This window comes from Phalacrocorax carbo, chromosome 19, assembly GCF_963921805.1.
Source record: "Phalacrocorax carbo chromosome 19, bPhaCar2.1, whole genome shotgun sequence".
NCBI lineage: Eukaryota > Metazoa > Chordata > Aves > Suliformes > Phalacrocoracidae > Phalacrocorax > Phalacrocorax carbo.
Genome location: NC_087531.1, coordinates 4877234 through 4899659, shown reverse-complemented (window position 1 = coordinate 4899659; position 22426 = coordinate 4877234). Strand labels below are relative to the sequence as shown.

At 50.9% G+C, this 22426-nt stretch overlaps 2 protein-coding genes across 2 annotated transcripts; both read right to left on the bottom strand.

Moving 5' to 3' along the window:
• Positions 1-4323: 4323 nt before the first annotated feature.
• On the bottom strand, positions 4324-6963 carry LOC135316346 (adenosine 5'-monophosphoramidase HINT1-like). The gene is given in 4 exon segments (XM_064469547.1): positions 4324-4664; positions 5504-5608; positions 6724-6753; positions 6755-6963. Coding segments are annotated over 4 exon segments (450 nt in total). The 5' UTR covers positions 6905-6963; the 3' UTR covers positions 4324-4499.
• Positions 6964-16803: 9840 nt separating this feature from the next.
• LOC135316349 (adenosine 5'-monophosphoramidase HINT1-like) lies at positions 16804-19443 on the bottom strand. The gene is given in 4 exon segments (XM_064469550.1): positions 16804-17144; positions 17984-18088; positions 19204-19233; positions 19235-19443. Coding segments are annotated over 4 exon segments (450 nt in total). The 5' UTR covers positions 19385-19443; the 3' UTR covers positions 16804-16979.
• Positions 19444-22426: the final 2983 nt, after the last annotated feature.

The window sequence follows — 22426 nt, the reverse complement described above, 5'->3', positions numbered from 1 at the left end:
TAATAGCAGCAGAGAAGGTTCAACGTTCACCGGTACGGAAATACCTTGGGTGGCGCATCAGTGACTCTCAGTTTTTCGCTCAATGTTAAAGGGCACTGACCCTGCCGTGCCGGTCCGACCGACTGCTGAACAACACACTATGATACAACGTCTTAGCTCCGAGATCGTCCAGAGAGCAGTAGACCGCCTGGACCCCGATCTCCCCATCGATCTCACCATACTCCATGGTTCTACTCACATTTTGGGTGCACTTACTCAGTGCAAAAAGAAAAAGGGGGAGAAGATAAGGGTGTTGGAATGGCAAAAGTTTTGTTTGTGCAAAAGTTTTGTTTGTATTAAATCACTTATGCCTATTTGCAGAACACGATAACCCTCCTGCGTGGGTGCGTCAGTACAACACATTGCAGGTATCCCTCACAACCCAACGGGTCAAGCAATAGTGGAACGAGCTAATGGGTTGCTGAAAACCTATGTTCAAAAGTATGCAGATATAAAAGACCCGCAGGAGCGGCTGGTAAAAGCACTGTTTGTGTTAAACTATTTGTGCGTATTTGGCTCTGAGGGAGTGCCTGCTGTCATCGTTCACTATAGACAGAAAAAAGACGAATGGGAGCTACCCCGAGTTTGGGTCAAATACAAAGACCCGCGTACGGGTGTATGGTTAGGGCCTGTGGAGGTTTTATATTGGGGGAGGGGGTATCTCTGTGTTTCTACCCCTACAGGGCCGCAATGGATTCCAGCTAGATGTGCCAGACCCGCCACCTCCCCCACACAGCGCGACGCAGAACAGTTGCCCACCGCGGCACCAGCCGAAGCGGCACCTGAACGGTTGGGATCAGCGGAAGGAACCCCAGAGGAGCGCTGTGCAGCACTCACCAGTGAATAACCACGGTCCAGGAGGAACAAAGGTCCCAGAGGGTGCATAGCGCCCGAGGTTTGGTCTGGTTTCGACCGAGAATACAAGGCGGACTGATAATGAGCTCTGCTGAACAGAAATTATGGGTATTAGCCCTTTTAAGTGTATGTAGCACTGCCTTTGTGCCTAACGTTTTTGACCCACGAGAAAATATCTGGGTCACGCTAGCTAGATCATTGAATACAACTAGCTTTTGTGCCAGCCTAGCAACGCCCGACTCCCCATTTATCACATGTCTTATTGGGGTGCCTTTAAGTAATGCAACCTTTATGACTTTTACTCAGTCCGTAGCGGAGCTGCAACAGCAGCATAATATAACTCGGAAGCTTCCCTTTAAGTGGCGTGACGCCCCTTCGGTGTTTGTTGAGTATGATATCTGGGATGATGTACTCCCCGTAGGCCCAGAACCACAAGAGCTTGCCCTTGCGGGCTCTCTTAATGCTACTGCTTGGTGTAACTATACCTCTGTAAATATATCACGCTCTAACAATATGCCTATTGCGCTACTTGCAGGTTTGTTTTTAATTTGTGGAGATCGGGCTTGGCCTGGCATCCCGTCACATATAAAGGGAGGGCCTTGCTCTATAGGTCGCCTAACGTTTCTTACCCCTAACACTTCAATGATTTATCAACATCATAGAAAGATGAGAAGCGAAAGGAGCACTCATAAGTTTGAGGATAACTGTGACTCTACAGCTGAATTTTGGAATCCTACAAAGATCATAGCTGTTTCCTTCTTGGCTCCTGGAGTTGGTGTTGCTCAAAGCCTCACGACATTAAACAAGGTAGGGTGTTGGCTAGCTAAGCAAACAAATGCCACATCAAAGGCATTATCTGACTTATTACTAGATGTAGACTCTGTAAGACAAGATGATCCATGGCATTGGTTTAACAGCTTGTTTAATGGATGGGGCATTGGCAATTGGATCAAGAGTATTTTGCAGATGGGATTAATAATATTTATACTGTTTATTATTATATTAATGTATGTCCCTTGTATATCGCAATGTATGCAACAAATGATGGAAAGAAGTATGAGTGCCGTGTTCCTTTCTCAAGGAACAAAAGAAAAAGGGGGAGATGTGGGAAACTCTAGCCTGGGAACGGCTAGCAGAAAGCGGGCATTGAAGTAGAAGGACAGGCTCAGGGTCGGAGCGACCTTGGGCCCAGCTGTTGTTGACCGGTAAAGGAGTGTGAGAAACAAGTAACTGCTAATTGCAAGGCTGAACACAAGAGATAAGCATGGGAGGAGTTGGCATTTACCTCCCAGCCAATGATGAGCTGCGCTTTTGCAATATGTATGAGCTAATTAACGAACGGTATAAAAGATATTTGCTAATTGCCAATAAACGAGACTTGATGATCATCATCGGATGGTGCCTGTCTCCCGCTGGTTTTCCGTCATGCTCCATGATTATACCGGGCACAGGGGTGAGGCTGACTGGTCGGTCGTTCCCAGGGTCCGCCTTTTTAAAAATGGGTGTGATGTTCCCTTCTCTCCAGTCACTTGGGTCTTTGCTTGACTGCCATGACTTTTCAAATACGATGGACAGGGACTTAGCAACTACGTCTGCCAGTTCCCTCAGGACCCTGGGATGCATCTCGTCAGGTCCCATGGACTTGTGTATGTTCAGGTTCCTCAGGTGGCCTCGAACCGGATCGTCTCCTACGATGGGAGGGACTTTGGTCCCCCAGTCCCTGCCTTGAGGTTCAGGGACTTGAGAGATGTGGGAAGAGTGATTGCCAGTGAAAACGGAGGCAAAAAAACCATCGTGGACTACCTCAGCCTTCTCCATGTCGGTTGTCGCTAGATCTCCTGTCTTATTTATGGGAGTGGGCTTGTGCGTGCGTGCGTACACACGTTTTCTTTTGCCTTTTCTGACCAACGCACCTGTAGAAGCCCTTCTTATGATTCTTCACACCCCTTGCCAAATTCAGCTCCAGCTGTGCCTCAGCTTTCCTGATCCCATCCCTACACGCCCAGGCAGCATCCCTATATTCTTCCCAGGATGCGTGCCCCTGCTTCCACTGCCTATGCACTTCAGCTCGACCAGAAGGCCCTTACTCAGCCATGCTGGTCTCCTGCCCTCCTTGCCTGATTTCTTAACGCATGGGAATCGAGAGCTCTTCTGCTCAAAGAAAAACAGCCTTAAAGAGCTGCCAGCTCCCTTCTGCTCCTTTATCCCTGAGCGCAGTTTCCCAGGGGGTCCCATCCACTTGCTCTTTAAACACCTGAAATCTCACTCTCCTAAATTCAAGGTCTTGACTTTACTCTTCACCTGTGAGTGTGATGCTTCTGGTAGCTGAAGTAAGAACGCTTCGTCAACATCCTCCCCTTGAGCGGGCGGCCTATAGTAGACACCAACTATGAGGTTTCCCTTGTTGGCTTGGCCTCTAATTTTCACCCATGCATCGCTGTCTTTCAAAGACAGCTTATTTAAGAACAGGTTGGCAAACATCTGTCAGAAACAATACAGGTAGAGTTTTTTCTGCCTTGGGACAGGGGCATACAACAGGTGATACCTGGAAGCTTTCTTCAATCCTTATTTTTTCTATTAGTCTAGGACTGTCAGTTGTTGATGCTATTATTATGCAATACAATCATGCCTTTTTATATGCAAACAGATGCAAAAGAGGGAGGACAGCAAGGCATCAAACACACAGCACATCCTGCACTGGATCTGGCTGGAATGGAGTTAGCTTTCCCCATAGCAGCCCTCATAGTGCTGTGTTTTGTAGTAGTAGCTAGAAGGGTGTTGATAACACACCAATGTTTTGGCTACCGCTGAGCGGTGCTCCCACAGCACGGAGGCTCTCTCTCCAACCACCCCACCCCAAAAGTCCAGTAAGCTGTGGGTGGGCAAGAGGTTGGGAGGGGACAGAGCCAGGACAGCTGACCCAAATTGACAAAAACAAAAATAAAGTAATAAAAAAAAATAATCTTCCACTGTGCTATGGAAGCACCGCAGCTGCCATTCAGACTGATTGTTTGCTCCTGCCATAGCCCTCCTCGCCAGAAAAGGGATATCAACAGGGCCTTATCACATGGCCATTGATAAAGTACTCTGACAGGAGTTGGATGCTCCCGACACAGTGCACTGTGCCAAAACCACCCCTGTATGGCATGCCTGTAGCGTCACATACAGTATTTTCTAAGGTATTAGCAGCAGCCCACACTGGCTTTATGCACATTTGCATACCACTTCCAAAAAGATAAGAGTTTGCCTCCTACAAGACGCAGGAGACTGCAAAGTGGTTCCAGCGTCACGCTTCATGTGACTGGGCAAATCACTGTCTGTCTATAGAACACTGTTAACAGACTGAAACATTCCACATACATACACTCCGGCGAGACGCCATTTTAACTTGCAGAACTGTTTCCCTCAGTAAGACGCACAAGACAGAGGTGATATCCCCATGCTAAATCTTTATTGTGCAACTGCTGCTCAGAGCTTCTGTTACCTTCCACAGACACACGTCACAAAAAAATTAGACATCAACAGTGGCTAGACTGAAGGGCAACAGACAAAATCCATTCAGTGGCGATTTGAACACACGCAGCAACTCTCGTGGTGCAAAAACCTTAGCCAGGCGGCCAGCCCAACTGACAGCCACCCAGAATACGTAGATGTACGTGACAGACAGACCGCCCACCCTCACACCCTTCATCCACAACCGTCCGGAATCCATTGGTCAGGCCCAGGTGAGCAGCACGCTTCTTGCCAACAATCATTAAATGCCCAAGGCGCTGGAGAAGGAAGCACAAAACCATAAATAAACAAAATTAAAAGCCACACACAAAGAGGGGAGAGGGCAGTTAGGGAAGGAATGAGAGCAGAGAACCACCCACCCAGAGAAACCAGTCAGCCAATTCCTAGCAATTCGACCACTGCGCTTCAAGTTACTGTCTGTCTGCCTGCAACCGACACTTTCCAAGCAAAGCTACAAAGACCAATTATGCATGCTACAAGGGTGGTGGTGGGGGGGGAACCCAAAACCAACAACAACAGAAAAACCAGCTATGCAATTTTTTTCAAGCTAGACAGTAACAGACTACAAAACAGCCACAGAAGCCAAGCTTGTCTCCGGGTTAAAGCCCCCATTATATCTTCAGGCAACATAAGCCATCCTGGTGGAAAATAAGCTTTAGCCTGCCTTTTGCGTGGGTTTACAAAGTCTTTGAACTTGACTTTTATAGCTAAAAGTGAACCACCCAGCACCTCTCAAACAGCTTTGCCCCTCCTCACCCCTGACCTGCCAAAATCCCCAAGCCCTCTTTCTCTGTATTAGAAGAAGTACTACTACCCTTACTCTAAACCACGACAGTAGGCATCAGACTGCGCTCCAAAACAACACTGTGTTTTGCACCAGAAGTACATACCCAGGGACGAGCATTGCTTTAGATCACTACTTTTAGGCAAAAAGCTCAATTCCATTACAAGCTAGAGGCAAAGGATTATAGCGCCAGAAAAAACAAAGTAGCCTACCGTGCCCTATCAAGCGGAAAAGAGGGGATGGGAAAGACTACTAGACTAGGAACTAATTACAGGTACGGTTTAGCGCACAGCAAGCTTCCACGGTACTTACAGATTCACCAGAATCTTCTGCTTCAGATAACATGATGATTGGCTCCTTAGGCACGACTAGGAAAAGCATCGGAGCTTGGGGTGAAAGATCATGGAACGCAAGGCACTGGAGGAAGAGTAGACAGTTAAAACGTAATTGGCTTCAGAGAAAGGTACCTTCAGAGAAACCTACCTTCAAAAGCAGAAGACATCCCTAACTGGTAATCCTCAGCATTTTAATAAAAAATAAATTATACGGGATACTAACTTCAAGTTAATGTCGCACAGGCAACGGCTGCATTTTTCCCCACGGTCCAAGGAGCTCGACCTAGTTCTTAGCACGTTGTGCTGCACCAGCATCCGTGAACCTTGCAAGCATGCTGTTATCACAGTCCCACGTCACCACAGAAACAAGGCCTGGGAAGCTTCTCCAGCCTGCAGGGGGACCGGTCTCTAGACGTACCTTGTTGGTTTGTTTGTTGGTTGTTTTTGTTTGTTGTTTTTGGTTTTAATGAAAAGTAAGAGGAGCTGTAACTCCTTGCTTTCATAAACCGGTGTGGGGGCTCAGAACTAAAGCCTAGCACAGCAGAGGTGTGAAATCGCTAAAATGCTATTACAAGGCACATCGAGACCTGCATTTCTCCTATGCAGAACTAACTCATTACGGTCACTACTCAGACGTTCACTCTTTACATACACACACAGACAGATCTGGAATCCCCGAGGAGACCGACTGCGTGTGCTTAATCTAAGGCTTCCAGACCGCCATCCTACACGAGGTAGGATCACTCCCATCCCTCGGCAGCAAACTTTGCACGACTTGCAGTGCCAAAGGGATATGACGCGGCAAACGCCTGCGCCTGCCGCCAAGTGCGTCACCGCCAGAGGCCCTCCTCTACGCGCGCGCGCGCGCGCACGACACGGTAGGGCTGCGAACCGAGGCGAGCCGGAAAGCACCAGGAACCCAGCGCGGGCCGCGGCAGCCGAGGGGCATGGGGGTGGGGCACCGAAGAAGCGCGATGTTTTAGGGGTGGTGCAGTAGAGAGCGCCACAACCCACAGAGGCCCCGTCCGTCCCCGCTCCCCCACCCACCCGCAGCAACGCCGCCACCCGCCCTGCCGCGCTCACGGGCACCGCGCAACGGGTCCTCGGCTCAGGGTGCCTGCGAGCGCGGGGGGAAAGGGAGGGGAGCGGGGGAAGGGAAGGGAAGAGGAACCGCGCACAGAGCAAAGCCGCGGCTACCTCCTCGTCCTCGTAGATGACGTTGGCGGGGAAGCGCCTTGCCGACGACCTTTCCGAAGACAGTAGTGGCGCCACCAGGCCGGGCAGCCCACGCCCCAAACGATCTCGTCGGCCACGACAACGCCCGTTGTCGCCCCCGCTCTTCCTCCACTCGGCCAGGCCCTCCCTCCGCGGCGCCCATTGGGCCGCCGGATCGCCGCCGGCCGATCCCGCGTCTCGATTGGCTGTCTCGTCTGTCGATTTCACTTGTCCCCGCCCCCTTGGCGAGTCCGCCCTCGCCGACCTGGTGCTTACCGGGGCTCAGGGAGTTTGCGTGCCCTCGGGGCGCGGAGGGATCCGACCTGGGGGTGAAGGGAGAAGGCGCTGGGCGAGTCCGCGGAGGGGTCTGTGTCGTGTGGTGCTCTGACCCTGTGGGCGGGCAACGAGGTCTCAGAAGAGGCTGTCGTAGCCAGAAGCGCTATTTATTGTTATTTATTACCGCATCAAGTCCACCCCAAACGTGCTTGTGGCTTTTTGGTGCTGCTCCCTCCAGTCAAATGCCTGCTTTGGCCAGGGCAGGCCTTAACTTTTCAGAACGTTCTGCAGAACCAACAGAAGTTGCTCTCAATTGTTCCCTGAAAGCCCCACCTCAATTGCAGACGTTTCTAAGCTGCACGCCTCCTGGGACAAAATAAAACAGAAAGCGCGTGTTCAGCACTGGTGGCTTGAGGGCTGGAGGGCAGATCAAGGTAGGATTTGCGCTAAGCTGGGTAGGAGGCTTTGAGAAAAAAAGGCAGTGCCCCCACAGCTGCCCAAAGGTGATCTGTGGTGCCCTGCTCCCCCGGGGATGGCGAGCAATTTGATTGGTCTACACAACTGTACCGGAACATATATAAACCCTGATTTCCTCTATATTGGGCTAAGGATATCCTTAGCCCTCTCTGCGGCAAGGGCGCATTGTCGGCTCGTGTTCAACTTGGTGTCCACCGGGAGCCCCCCGCGCCCTTTTCTGCAAAGCTGCTTTCCAGCCGGTCAGCCTCCAGCATGTGCTGGTGCATGGGGTCGTTCCTCCCCAGGCGCAGGACTTTGCACTTCCCCTTGTTGAACCGTACGAGGCTCCTGCCTGCCCATTTCTGCAGCCTGTCGAGGTCTCTCTGGACGGCAGCACAACCCTCTGGTGTATCAGCCACGCCTCCTGGTTTCGTATCATCAGCAAACTCGCTGAGGGTACAGCCTGCCTACCCATCATCCAGATCGTTAGGTAGGATGTTGAACAGGATCGGACCCAGCACTGACCCCCGGGGTACACCGCTAGTTACTGGCCTCCAACTCGACTTCATGTCGCTGATCACCGCCCTCTGGGCCCAGCTGTTCAGCCCAGTTTTCAATCCACCCCGCTGTCTGCTCATCCAGCCCATACTTCATCAGCTTCTCTATGAGGATCTTACAGGAGACAGTGTCAAAAGCCTTCCTGAAGGCTAGGTAGGCAATGTCCGCTGCTCTCATCTACCAAGCCAGTCGTTTCATCACAGGTTATCGGGCCGGTCAGGCATGCCTCCCGCCCTTGGCGAATCCATGCTGACTATTCCTGATGACCCTCTTCTCCTTCACGCACCTGGGAGTGGTTTCCAGGATTAGCTGCTCCATCACCTTCGCAGGGATCGAGGTGAGGCTGACCAGCTCGTCGTTCCCCGGGCCCTCTTTCTTGCCCTTCTTGAAGAGAGGGGTGACATTTGCATTCCTCCAGTCCTCAGGCACCTCTCCCAATCACCACGATCGAGCAAAGATTATCGAGAGCGGCTTCACAATGACATCTGCCTGCTCTCCCAGCGCTCATGCGCGCATCCCATCAGGGCCCGTGGACTTATGTACTTCTGGTTTGCTTAAGTACTCCCTGACCAGATCCTCTTCTACCAAGGGTACATCCTCCTTGCTCCAGACTTTCCCCCTGGTCTCTGGGGCCCGGGATTTCCAAAGGCTGGTCTTGCTAGCAAAGACTGAGGCAAAGGAGGCATTCAGTCATAGAATCAGAGAATGGTTTGGGTAGGAAGGGACCTTTTAAAGATCATCTAGCCCAACCCCTCTGCAATGGGCAGGGACATCTTTCAGTTGCTCAAAGCCCCGTCCAACCTGACCTTGAACACTTCCGACGATGGGGCATCCACAACTTCTCTGGGCAACCTGTTTTACAGTGTCTCACCACCCTCGTTGTAAAAAAAAAAAAAAAAAAAATTAAAAAAATAATTCTTCCTTATTTCCAACCTAAACCTACCATCTTTTAGTTTAAATCCCTTACCCCCTGTCCTGTCACTACAGGCCCTGGTAAAAAAGTCTCTCTCCATCTTTCTTATAAGCCCCCTTTAAGTATTGAAAGGCCTCAATGAGGTCACCCAGGAGCCTCCTCTTCTCCTCAGCCTTTCGTCACAGGAGAGGTGTTCCGGCCCTCTGACCGTTTTCGTGGCCCTCCTCTGGACCTGCTCTAATAGGTCCACGTCCTTCTTGTACTGGGAACCCCAGAGCTGGACGTGGTACTCCAGGTGGGGTCTCACGAGAGCAGAGTGGGAGAATCACCCCCCTCGACCTGCTGGCCACGCTTCTTTTTACGTGGCCCAGAATTTGATTGGCTTTCTGGGCTGCAAGCGCACGCTGCCAGCTCACGTCCAATTTTTCGTCCACCACTATCCCCAAGTCCTTCTCTGCAGGACTGCTCTCAATCCACTCGTCACCCAGTCTGTACTGATATTGGGGACTACCCCGACCCAGGTGCAGGACCTTGCCCTTGGCCTTGTGGAACTGCATGAGGATCACACGGGCCCACTTCTCCAGCCCGCCAAGGCCCCTCTGGATGGCATTCCTTCCCTCTGGAGTATCAACTGCAACACTCAGCTTGGTGGCATCCGCAACCTTGCTGAGGGTGCACTCAATACCACTAGCTGTGTCATTAGTGAAGATATTAAACAGCATCGGTCCCAGTACGGACCCTTGAGGGACACCACTCGTTACTGCTTTCCATTTGGACATTGAGCTGTTGATGGTAACTCTTTGGATGCAGCCATCCGACCAATTCCTTATCCACCAAACAGTCCTGCCCTCAAATCCATCTCTCTCCAATTCAGAGGCAAGAACGTTGTGGGGGACCGTGTCAAAGGCCTTACAGAAGTCCAGGTAGAGGGCATCAGTTGCTCTTCCCTTGTCCACTGATGCAGTCACTCCATCGCAGAAGGCCACTAGAGTAGTCAGGCACGATTTGCCCTTGGTGAAGCCACGGTGGCTTTCTGCAATCACCTCGCTGTCTTCCCTATGCTTCGACATAGCTTCCAGGAGAATCTGCTCTGTGGGAAACTCTAGCCCGGGAACGGCTAGCAGAAAGCGGGCATTGAAGTAGAAGGACAGGCTCAGGGTCGGAGCGACCTTGGGCCCAGCTGTTGTTGACCGGTAAAGGAGTGTGAGAAACAAGTAACTGCTAATTGCAAGGCTGAACACAAGAGATAAGCATGGGAGGAGTTGGCATTTACCTCCCAGCCAATGATGAGCTGCGCTTTTGCAATATGTATGAGCTAATTAACGAACGGTATAAAAGATATTTGCTAATTGCCAATAAACGAGACTTGATGATCATCATCGGATGGTGCCTGTCTCCCGCTGGTTTTCCGTCAAATGGTGACCCTGACGTGATACCACGGACGGTCCAGCGTAGGGTTCGAGTCCTGCAAGCAGAGGGACGGCAAAACAGACAGCGCAGCTGGTCTGCGTACCCTGGGCGACCACATAGGTGGGCTCAGTCTGCGTGCCCTGGGCGACCACATAGGTGGGCTCAGCCGATACGTGCTGCCGAGACCTTGGGAGCTGCAACGGCGCCGACGAGCACAACGCAGAGGCAAGCAGCATATGATTTCTTTACATCCCTCTTAGAAAGGCGTAGCATTAAGGGTATAGATCTACGCAAAGAACTACCATTGCTCATAAGCTGGGGATGCGAGAAAGGACACTTTAGTAACCCACACCTGAAAAGGATTATTTCGGATACAGCAGCGAGAGACGGAGATGCACTGGCCGACGGCGGCCAGGGGGCAAAGAGGAGTCGATTTATGCATCATTTCTGATACGTCCCGACCCTCCGGCCTGGATCCAACCTCGGGATTCAAGAGGGGATCCGCTTTCCGCAGCTGAAGCTAACCCGGGAGCGAGAGCCGTACAAAGACGCTGATTTTCCTCACATCGGGCGATGGAGGTCGAGGTAGCTTTCGAATTATTAAAGCGCTTTTTAGAAAAGCGGGGAGTAAGTCAGTTAAAAGACTTGTCAGGATTAGTTGCAGTGGGTAAAGCGAAAGAGTTTTTTAAAGAACCGGAGTCGATTTTTGAAGTAGAGGAGTGGGGAGCCTATGGTGATTGTTTGTGGGATTGGGTGATAGATGACGATAAGACAGCGGAAAAGTTAATGAAACCTTGGCGGGAAGTGATTAACTGTATGAAAAAAATATAAAACTGAAAAAAGATTAGCAACAGCCGCCTCTGATCGGCTAGACAGCTGTGACCCCAATGCTGGAAAGATTGGAATTAGCTTAGACAATCTCTCACCTCCCTTCTCGGGGATCCCAGTTGTCGTACCTCGAAAACCCCTTATTCCCCCCCCTCCCTCCCCTGATAAATCTACATCTGTAGAAACTAGCAGAGGAGGAATAAGCTTGGGAAAGGGAGGTGAAGATATTGAAAATTTATGTGATGTAGTCTCTCCGGTGAAGGAAAATAAGCCGAGCACGCTGTCTAGTCACCGTTCTGTGCCTGCTGTGCGTAGCCAGGTTGACTGGCGAAAAATCGGGTTAGAGGCATTACAGAACGGGGACCTAGAGACTGCCGATTTGTTAGCTCAGGCTTTCCCTGTCATCTATCAACCGGACCCTGCTAACAATCAAAATTTATTAGCACACCATAATCCTCTTGATTGGAAAATTTTTATGAAGGGCCCATTGCTGCGTCAATGTGTTATGGAAAACTCCAACCATACTACTAAAAGCATTTTAATTACACTTCCCCTAGACGCAGGCATTGAGGTGATGCTTGAACGCATGAGTCGGGTACCTCCCGGCCCCCGAGCTATGTTAGTTGAAGCATTGAGGGAAGTTAGGCAAGGAATGGTACACGTTCAGCAACAAGTTTGTGCCGCTCTCGCCCCATTGGGTCCAGCCAAAAACTCTCAACAGTAACCAAAGAGGGTCACTGCCACATGGACTTTCCCAATCCCACTGACATGGCTCACAGAAGAGCCAGTATGGGTCGGGCAGTGACCGCTCAAACGGGAAAGTCTACAACAAGCCTGTATATTAATAAAACAACAATTAGATCAAGGACATCTCAAGCTGTTACATGATCTACGGGCAGTAAATCAGCAAATGCAAGCGATGGGGGCTTTACAGCCTAGCCTTCCAAATCCAGCCATGCTACCAACTGACTGGCATTTACTAATTATTGACTTAAAGGACTGCTTTTTTACTACAAAGCTGCATCCTCAGGATACCCAGCGATTTGCATTTACATTACCGGCAATCAACAGAGAGGGTCCTGACTTACGCTTCGGATGGACAGTATTGCCACAAGGCATGCAGAATAGCCCTACTCTGTGTCAACTCTTTGTAGATGCTGCATTGAAAGAAGTGAGGCAGCAATGGCCGGACGCTATAATTTACCATTACATGGATGACATCTTGTTTGCGCGAGTACAGCCTTTCTCAGCACAGCAAGAATTATATTTACAGCAACAGCTCCAGCTACACGACCTAGTAATAGCAGCAGAGAAGGTTCAACGTTCACCGGTACGGAAATACCTTGGGTGGCGCATCAGTGACTCTCAGTTTTTCGCTCAATGTTAAAGGGCACTGACCCTGCCGTGCCGGTCCGACCGACTGCTGAACAACACACTATGATACAACGTCTTAGCTCCGAGATCGTCCAGAGAGCAGTAGACCGCCTGGACCCCGATCTCCCCATCGATCTCACCATACTCCATGGTTCTACTCACATTTTGGGTGCACTTACTCAGTGCAAAAAGAAAAAGGGGGAGAAGATAAGGGTGTTGGAATGGCAAAAGTTTTGTTTGTGCAAAAGTTTTGTTTGTATTAAATCACTTATGCCTATTTGCAGAACACGATAACCCTCCTGCGTGGGTGCGTCAGTACAACACATTGCAGGTATCCCTCACAACCCAACGGGTCAAGCAATAGTGGAACGAGCTAATGGGTTGCTGAAAACCTATGTTCAAAAGTATGCAGATATAAAAGACCCGCAGGAGCGGCTGGTAAAAGCACTGTTTGTGTTAAACTATTTGTGCGTATTTGGCTCTGAGGGAGTGCCTGCTGTCATCGTTCACTATAGACAGAAAAAAGACGAATGGGAGCTACCCCGAGTTTGGGTCAAATACAAAGACCCGCGTACGGGTGTATGGTTAGGGCCTGTGGAGGTTTTATATTGGGGGAGGGGGTATCTCTGTGTTTCTACCCCTACAGGGCCGCAATGGATTCCAGCTAGATGTGCCAGACCCGCCACCTCCCCCACACAGCGCGACGCAGAACAGTTGCCCACCGCGGCACCAGCCGAAGCGGCACCTGAACGGTTGGGATCAGCGGAAGGAACCCCAGAGGAGCGCTGTGCAGCACTCACCAGTGAATAACCACGGTCCAGGAGGAACAAAGGTCCCAGAGGGTGCATAGCGCCCGAGGTTTGGTCTGGTTTCGACCGAGAATACAAGGCGGACTGATAATGAGCTCTGCTGAACAGAAATTATGGGTATTAGCCCTTTTAAGTGTATGTAGCACTGCCTTTGTGCCTAACGTTTTTGACCCACGAGAAAATATCTGGGTCACGCTAGCTAGATCATTGAATACAACTAGCTTTTGTGCCAGCCTAGCAACGCCCGACTCCCCATTTATCACATGTCTTATTGGGGTGCCTTTAAGTAATGCAACCTTTATGACTTTTACTCAGTCCGTAGCGGAGCTGCAACAGCAGCATAATATAACTCGGAAGCTTCCCTTTAAGTGGCGTGACGCCCCTTCGGTGTTTGTTGAGTATGATATCTGGGATGATGTACTCCCCGTAGGCCCAGAACCACAAGAGCTTGCCCTTGCGGGCTCTCTTAATGCTACTGCTTGGTGTAACTATACCTCTGTAAATATATCACGCTCTAACAATATGCCTATTGCGCTACTTGCAGGTTTGTTTTTAATTTGTGGAGATCGGGCTTGGCCTGGCATCCCGTCACATATAAAGGGAGGGCCTTGCTCTATAGGTCGCCTAACGTTTCTTACCCCTAACACTTCAATGATTTATCAACATCATAGAAAGATGAGAAGCGAAAGGAGCACTCATAAGTTTGAGGATAACTGTGACTCTACAGCTGAATTTTGGAATCCTACAAAGATCATAGCTGTTTCCTTCTTGGCTCCTGGAGTTGGTGTTGCTCAAAGCCTCACGACATTAAACAAGGTAGGGTGTTGGCTAGCTAAGCAAACAAATGCCACATCAAAGGCATTATCTGACTTATTACTAGATGTAGACTCTGTAAGACAAGATGATCCATGGCATTGGTTTAACAGCTTGTTTAATGGATGGGGCATTGGCAATTGGATCAAGAGTATTTTGCAGATGGGATTAATAATATTTATACTGTTTATTATTATATTAATGTATGTCCCTTGTATATCGCAATGTATGCAACAAATGATGGAAAGAAGTATGAGTGCCGTGTTCCTTTCTCAAGGAACAAAAGAAAAAGGGGGAGATGTGGGAAACTCTAGCCTGGGAACGGCTAGCAGAAAGCGGGCATTGAAGTAGAAGGACAGGCTCAGGGTCGGAGCGACCTTGGGCCCAGCTGTTGTTGACCGGTAAAGGAGTGTGAGAAACAAGTAACTGCTAATTGCAAGGCTGAACACAAGAGATAAGCATGGGAGGAGTTGGCATTTACCTCCCAGCCAATGATGAGCTGCGCTTTTGCAATATGTATGAGCTAATTAACGAACGGTATAAAAGATATTTGCTAATTGCCAATAAACGAGACTTGATGATCATCATCGGATGGTGCCTGTCTCCCGCTGGTTTTCCGTCATGCTCCATGATTATACCGGGCACAGGGGTGAGGCTGACTGGTCGGTCGTTCCCAGGGTCCGCCTTTTTAAAAATGGGTGTGATGTTCCCTTCTCTCCAGTCACTTGGGTCTTTGCTTGACTGCCATGACTTTTCAAATACGATGGACAGGGACTTAGCAACTACGTCTGCCAGTTCCCTCAGGACCCTGGGATGCATCTCGTCAGGTCCCATGGACTTGTGTATGTTCAGGTTCCTCAGGTGGCCTCGAACCGGATCGTCTCCTACGATGGGAGGGACTTTGGTCCCCCAGTCCCTGCCTTGAGGTTCAGGGACTTGAGAGATGTGGGAAGAGTGATTGCCAGTGAAAACGGAGGCAAAAAAACCATCGTGGACTACCTCAGCCTTCTCCATGTCGGTTGTCGCTAGATCTCCTGTCTTATTTATGGGAGTGGGCTTGTGCGTGCGTGCGTACACACGTTTTCTTTTGCCTTTTCTGACCAACGCACCTGTAGAAGCCCTTCTTATGATTCTTCACACCCCTTGCCAAATTCAGCTCCAGCTGTGCCTCAGCTTTCCTGATCCCATCCCTACACGCCCAGGCAGCATCCCTATATTCTTCCCAGGATGCGTGCCCCTGCTTCCACTGCCTATGCACTTCAGCTCGACCAGAAGGCCCTTACTCAGCCATGCTGGTCTCCTGCCCTCCTTGCCTGATTTCTTAACGCATGGGAATCGAGAGCTCTTCTGCTCAAAGAAAAACAGCCTTAAAGAGCTGCCAGCTCCCTTCTGCTCCTTTATCCCTGAGCGCAGTTTCCCAGGGGGTCCCATCCACTTGCTCTTTAAACACCTGAAATCTCACTCTCCTAAATTCAAGGTCTTGACTTTACTCTTCACCTGTGAGTGTGATGCTTCTGGTAGCTGAAGTAAGAACGCTTCGTCAACATCCTCCCCTTGAGCGGGCGGCCTATAGTAGACACCAACTATGAGGTTTCCCTTGTTGGCTTGGCCTCTAATTTTCACCCATGCATCGCTGTCTTTCAAAGACAGCTTATTTAAGAACAGGTTGGCAAACATCTGTCAGAAACAATACAGGTAGAGTTTTTTCTGCCTTGGGACAGGGGCATACAACAGGTGATACCTGGAAGCTTTCTTCAATCCTTATTTTTTCTATTAGTCTAGGACTGTCAGTTGTTGATGCTATTATTATGCAATACAATCATGCCTTTTTATATGCAAACAGATGCAAAAGAGGGAGGACAGCAAGGCATCAAACACACAGCACATCCTGCACTGGATCTGGCTGGAATGGAGTTAGCTTTCCCCATAGCAGCCCTCATAGTGCTGTGTTTTGTAGTAGTAGCTAGAAGGGTGTTGATAACACACCAATGTTTTGGCTACCGCTGAGCGGTGCTCCCACAGCACGGAGGCTCTCTCTCCAACCACCCCACCCCAAAAGTCCAGTAAGCTGTGGGTGGGCAAGAGGTTGGGAGGGGACAGAGCCAGGACAGCTGACCCAAATTGACAAAAACAAAAATAAAGTAATAAAAAAAAATAATCTTCCACTGTGCTATGGAAGCACCGCAGCTGCCATTCAGACTGATTGTTTGCTCCTGCCATAGCCCTCCTCGCCAGAAAAGGGATATCAACAGGGCCTTATCACATGGCCATTGATAAAGTACTCTGACAGGAGTTGGATGCTCCCGACACAGTGCACTGTGCCAAAACCACCCCTGTATGGCATGCCTGTAGCGTCACATACAGTATTTTCTAAGGTATTAGCAGCAGCCCACACTGGCTTTATGCACATTTGCATACCACTTCCAAAAAGATAAGAGTTTGCCTCCTACAAGACGCAGGAGACTGCAAAGTGGTTCCAGCGTCACGCTTCATGTGACTGGGCAAATCACTGTCTGTCTATAGAACACTGTTAACAGACTGAAACATTCCACATACATACACTCCGGCGAGACGCCATTTTAACTTGCAGAACTGTTTCCCTCAGTAAGACGCACAAGACAGAGGTGATATCCCCATGCTAAATCTTTATTGTGCAACTGCTGCTCAGAGCTTCTGTTACCTTCCACAGACACACGTCACAAAAAAATTAGACATCAACAGTGGCTAGACTGAAGGGCAACAGACAAAATCCATTCAGTGGCGATTTGAACACACGCAGCAACTCTCGTGGTGCAAAAACCTTAGCCAGGCGGCCAGCCCAACTGACAGCCACCCAGAATACGTAGATGTACGTGACAGACAGACCGCCCACCCTCACACCCTTCATCCACAACCGTCCGGAATCCATTGGTCAGGCCCAGGTGAGCAGCACGCTTCTTGCCAACAATCATTAAATGCCCAAGGCGCTGGAGAAGGAAGCACAAAACCATAAATAAACAAAATTAAAAGCCACACACAAAGAGGGGAGAGGGCAGTTAGGGAAGGAATGAGAGCAGAGAACCACCCACCCAGAGAAACCAGTCAGCCAATTCCTAGCAATTCGACCACTGCGCTTCAAGTTACTGTCTGTCTGCCTGCAACCGACACTTTCCAAGCAAAGCTACAAAGACCAATTATGCATGCTACAAGGGTGGTGGTGGGGGGGGAACCCAAAACCAACAACAACAGAAAAACCAGCTATGCAATTTTTTTCAAGCTAGACAGTAACAGACTACAAAACAGCCACAGAAGCCAAGCTTGTCTCCGGGTTAAAGCCCCCATTATATCTTCAGGCAACATAAGCCATCCTGGTGGAAAATAAGCTTTAGCCTGCCTTTTGCGTGGGTTTACAAAGTCTTTGAACTTGACTTTTATAGCTAAAAGTGAACCACCCAGCACCTCTCAAACAGCTTTGCCCCTCCTCACCCCTGACCTGCCAAAATCCCCAAGCCCTCTTTCTCTGTATTAGAAGAAGTACTACTACCCTTACTCTAAACCACGACAGTAGGCATCAGACTGCGCTCCAAAACAACACTGTGTTTTGCACCAGAAGTACATACCCAGGGACGAGCATTGCTTTAGATCACTACTTTTAGGCAAAAAGCTCAATTCCATTACAAGCTAGAGGCAAAGGATTATAGCGCCAGAAAAAACAAAGTAGCCTACCGTGCCCTATCAAGCGGAAAAGAGGGGATGGGAAAGACTACTAGACTAGGAACTAATTACAGGTACGGTTTAGCGCACAGCAAGCTTCCACGGTACTTACAGATTCACCAGAATCTTCTGCTTCAGATAACATGATGATTGGCTCCTTAGGCACGACTAGGAAAAGCATCGGAGCTTGGGGTGAAAGATCATGGAACGCAAGGCACTGGAGGAAGAGTAGACAGTTAAAACGTAATTGGCTTCAGAGAAAGGTACCTTCAGAGAAACCTACCTTCAAAAGCAGAAGACATCCCTAACTGGTAATCCTCAGCATTTTAATAAAAAATAAATTATACGGGATACTAACTTCAAGTTAATGTCGCACAGGCAACGGCTGCATTTTTCCCCACGGTCCAAGGAGCTCGACCTAGTTCTTAGCACGTTGTGCTGCACCAGCATCCGTGAACCTTGCAAGCATGCTGTTATCACAGTCCCACGTCACCACAGAAACAAGGCCTGGGAAGCTTCTCCAGCCTGCAGGGGGACCGGTCTCTAGACGTACCTTGTTGGTTTGTTTGTTGGTTGTTTTTGTTTGTTGTTTTTGGTTTTAATGAAAAGTAAGAGGAGCTGTAACTCCTTGCTTTCATAAACCGGTGTGGGGGCTCAGAACTAAAGCCTAGCACAGCAGAGGTGTGAAATCGCTAAAATGCTATTACAAGGCACATCGAGACCTGCATTTCTCCTATGCAGAACTAACTCATTACGGTCACTACTCAGACGTTCACTCTTTACATACACACACAGACAGATCTGGAATCCCCGAGGAGACCGACTGCGTGTGCTTAATCTAAGGCTTCCAGACCGCCATCCTACACGAGGTAGGATCACTCCCATCCCTCGGCAGCAAACTTTGCACGACTTGCAGTGCCAAAGGGATATGACGCGGCAAACGCCTGCGCCTGCCGCCAAGTGCGTCACCGCCAGAGGCCCTCCTCTACGCGCGCGCGCGCGCGCACGACACGGTAGGGCTGCGAACCGAGGCGAGCCGGAAAGCACCAGGAACCCAGCGCGGGCCGCGGCAGCCGAGGGGCATGGGGGTGGGGCACCGAAGAAGCGCGATGTTTTAGGGGTGGTGCAGTAGAGAGCGCCACAACCCACAGAGGCCCCGTCCGTCCCCGCTCCCCCACCCACCCGCAGCAACGCCGCCACCCGCCCTGCCGCGCTCACGGGCACCGCGCAACGGGTCCTCGGCTCAGGGTGCCTGCGAGCGCGGGGGGAAAGGGAGGGGAGCGGGGGAAGGGAAGGGAAGAGGAACCGCGCACAGAGCAAAGCCGCGGCTACCTCCTCGTCCTCGTAGATGACGTTGGCGGGGAAGCGCCTTGCCGACGACCTTTCCGAAGACAGTAGTGGCGCCACCAGGCCGGGCAGCCCACGCCCCAAACGATCTCGTCGGCCACGACAACGCCCGTTGTCGCCCCCGCTCTTCCTCCACTCGGCCAGGCCCTCCCTCCGCGGCGCCCATTGGGCCGCCGGATCGCCGCCGGCCGATCCCGCGTCTCGATTGGCTGTCTCGTCTGTCGATTTCACTTGTCCCCGCCCCCTTGGCGAGTCCGCCCTCGCCGACCTGGTGCTTACCGGGGCTCAGGGAGTTTGCGTGCCCTCGGGGCGCGGAGGGATCCGACCTGGGGGTGAAGGGAGAAGGCGCTGGGCGAGTCCGCGGAGGGGTCTGTGTCGTGTGGTGCTCTGACCCTGTGGGCGGGCAACGAGGTCTCAGAAGAGGCTGTCGTAGCCAGAAGCGCTATTTATTGTTATTTATTACCGCATCAAGTCCACCCCAAACGTGCTTGTGGCTTTTTGGTGCTGCTCCCTCCAGTCAAATGCCTGCTTTGGCCAGGGCAGGCCTTAACTTTTCAGAACGTTCTGCAGAACCAACAGAAGTTGCTCTCAATTGTTCCCTGAAAGCCCCACCTCAATTGCAGACGTTTCTAAGCTGCACGCCTCCTGGGACAAAATAAAACAGAAAGCGCGTGTTCAGCACTGGTGGCTTGAGGGCTGGAGGGCAGATCAAGGTAGGATTTGCGCTAAGCTGGGTAGGAGGCTTTGAGAAAAAAAGGCAGTGCCCCCACAGCTGCCCAAAGGTGATCTGTGGTGCCCTGCTCCCCCGGGGATGGCGAGCAATTTGATTGGTCTACACAACTGTACCGGAACATATATAAACCCTGATTTCCTCTATATTGGGCTAAGGATATCCTTAGCCCTCTCTGCGGCAAGGGCGCATTGTCGGCTCGTGTTCAACTTGGTGTCCACCGGGAGCCCCCCGCGCCCTTTTCTGCAAAGCTGCTTTCCAGCCGGTCAGCCTCCAGCATGTGCTGGTGCATGGGGTCGTTCCTCCCCAGGCGCAGGACTTTGCACTTCCCCTTGTTGAACCGTACGAGGCTCCTGCCTGCCCATTTCTGCAGCCTGTCGAGGTCTCTCTGGACGGCAGCACAACCCTCTGGTGTATCAGCCACGCCTCCTGGTTTCGTATCATCAGCAAACTCGCTGAGGGTACAGCCTGCCTACCCATCATCCAGATCGTTAGGTAGGATGTTGAACAGGATCGGACCCAGCACTGACCCCCGGGGTACACCGCTAGTTACTGGCCTCCAACTCGACTTCATGTCGCTGATCACCGCCCTCTGGGCCCAGCTGTTCAGCCCAGTTTTCAATCCACCCCGCTGTCTGCTCATCCAGCCCATACTTCATCAGCTTCTCTATGAGGATCTTACAGGAGACAGTGTCAAAAGCCTTCCTGAAGGCTAGGTAGGCATTGTCCGCTGCTCTCCCCTCATCTACCAAGCCAGTCGTTTCATCACAGGTTATCGGGCCGGTCAGGCATGCCTCCCGCCCTTGGCGAATCCATGCTGACTATTCCTGATGACCCTCTTCTCCTTCACGCACCTGGGAGTGGTTTCCAGGATTAGCTGCTCCATCACCTTCGCAGGGATCGAGGTGAGGCTGACCAGCTCGTCGTTCCCCGGGCCCTCTTTCTTGCCCTTCTTGAAGAGAGGGGTGACATTTGCATTCCTCCAGTCCTCAGGCACCTCTCCCAATCACCACGATCGAGCAAAGATTGTCGAGAGCGGCTTCACAATGACATCTGCCTGCTCCCCCAGCGCTCATGCGCGCATCCCATCAGGGCCCGTGGACTTATGTACTTCTGGTTTGCTTAAGTACTCCCTGACCAGATCCTCTTCTACCAAGGGTACATCCTCCTTGCTCCAGACTTTCCCCCTGGTCTCTGGGGCCTGGGATTTCCAAAGGCTGGTCTTGCTAGCAAAGACTGAGGCAAAGGAGGCATTCAGTCATAGAATCAGAGAATGGTTTGGGTAGGAAGGGACCTTTTAAAGATCGTCTAGCCCAACCCCTCTGCAATGGGCAGGGACATCTTTCAGTTGCTCAAAGCCCCGTCCAACCTGACCTTGAACACTTCCGACGATGGGGCATCCACAACTTCTCTGGGCAACCTGTTTTACAGTGTCTCACCACCCTCGTTGTAAAAAAAAAAAAATAAAATAAAAAAAAAAATAATTCTTCCTTATTTCCAACCTAAACCTACCATCTTTTAGTTTAAATCCCTTACCCCCTGTCCTGTCACTACAGGCCCTGGTAAAAAAGTCTCTCTCCATCTTTCTTATAAGCCCCCTTTAAGTATTGAAAGGCCTCAATGAGGTCACCCAGGAGCCTCCTCTTCTCCTCAGCCTTTCGTCACAGGAGAGGTGTTCCGGCCCTCTGACCGTTTTCGTGGCCCTCCTCTGGACCTGCTCTAATAGGTCCACGTCCTTCTTGTACTGGGAACCCCAGAGCTGGACGTGGTACTCCAGGTGGGGTCTCACGAGAGCAGAGTGGGAGAATCACCCCCCTCGACCTGCTGGCCACGCTTCTTTTTACGTGGCCCAGAATTTGATTGGCTTTCTGGGCTGCAAGCGCACGCTGCCAGCTCACGTCCAATTTTTCGTCCACCACTATCCCCAAGTCCTTCTCTGCAGGACTGCTCTCAATCCACTCGTCACCCAGTCTGTACTGATATTGGGGACTACCCCGACCCAGGTGCAGGACCTTGCCCTTGGCCTTGTGGAACTGCATGAGGATCACACGGGCCCACTTCTCCAGCCCGCCAAGGCCCCTCTGGATGGCATTCCTTCCCTCTGGAGTATCAACTGCAACACTCAGCTTGGTGGCATCCGCAACCTTGCTGAGGGTGCACTCAATACCACTAGCTGTGTCATTAGTGAAGATATTAAACAGCATCGGTCCCAGTACGGACCCTTGAGGGACACCACTCGTTACTGCTTTCCATTTGGACATTGAGCTGTTGATGGTAACTCTTTGGATGCAGCCATCCGACCAATTCCTTATCCACCAAACAGTCCTGCCCTCAAATCCATCTCTCTCCAATTCAGAGGCAAGAACGTTGTGGGGGACCGTGTCAAAGGCCTTACAGAAGTCCAGGTAGAGGGCATCAGTTGCTCTTCCCTTGTCCACTGATGCAGTCACTCCATCGCAGAAGGCCACTAGAGTAGTC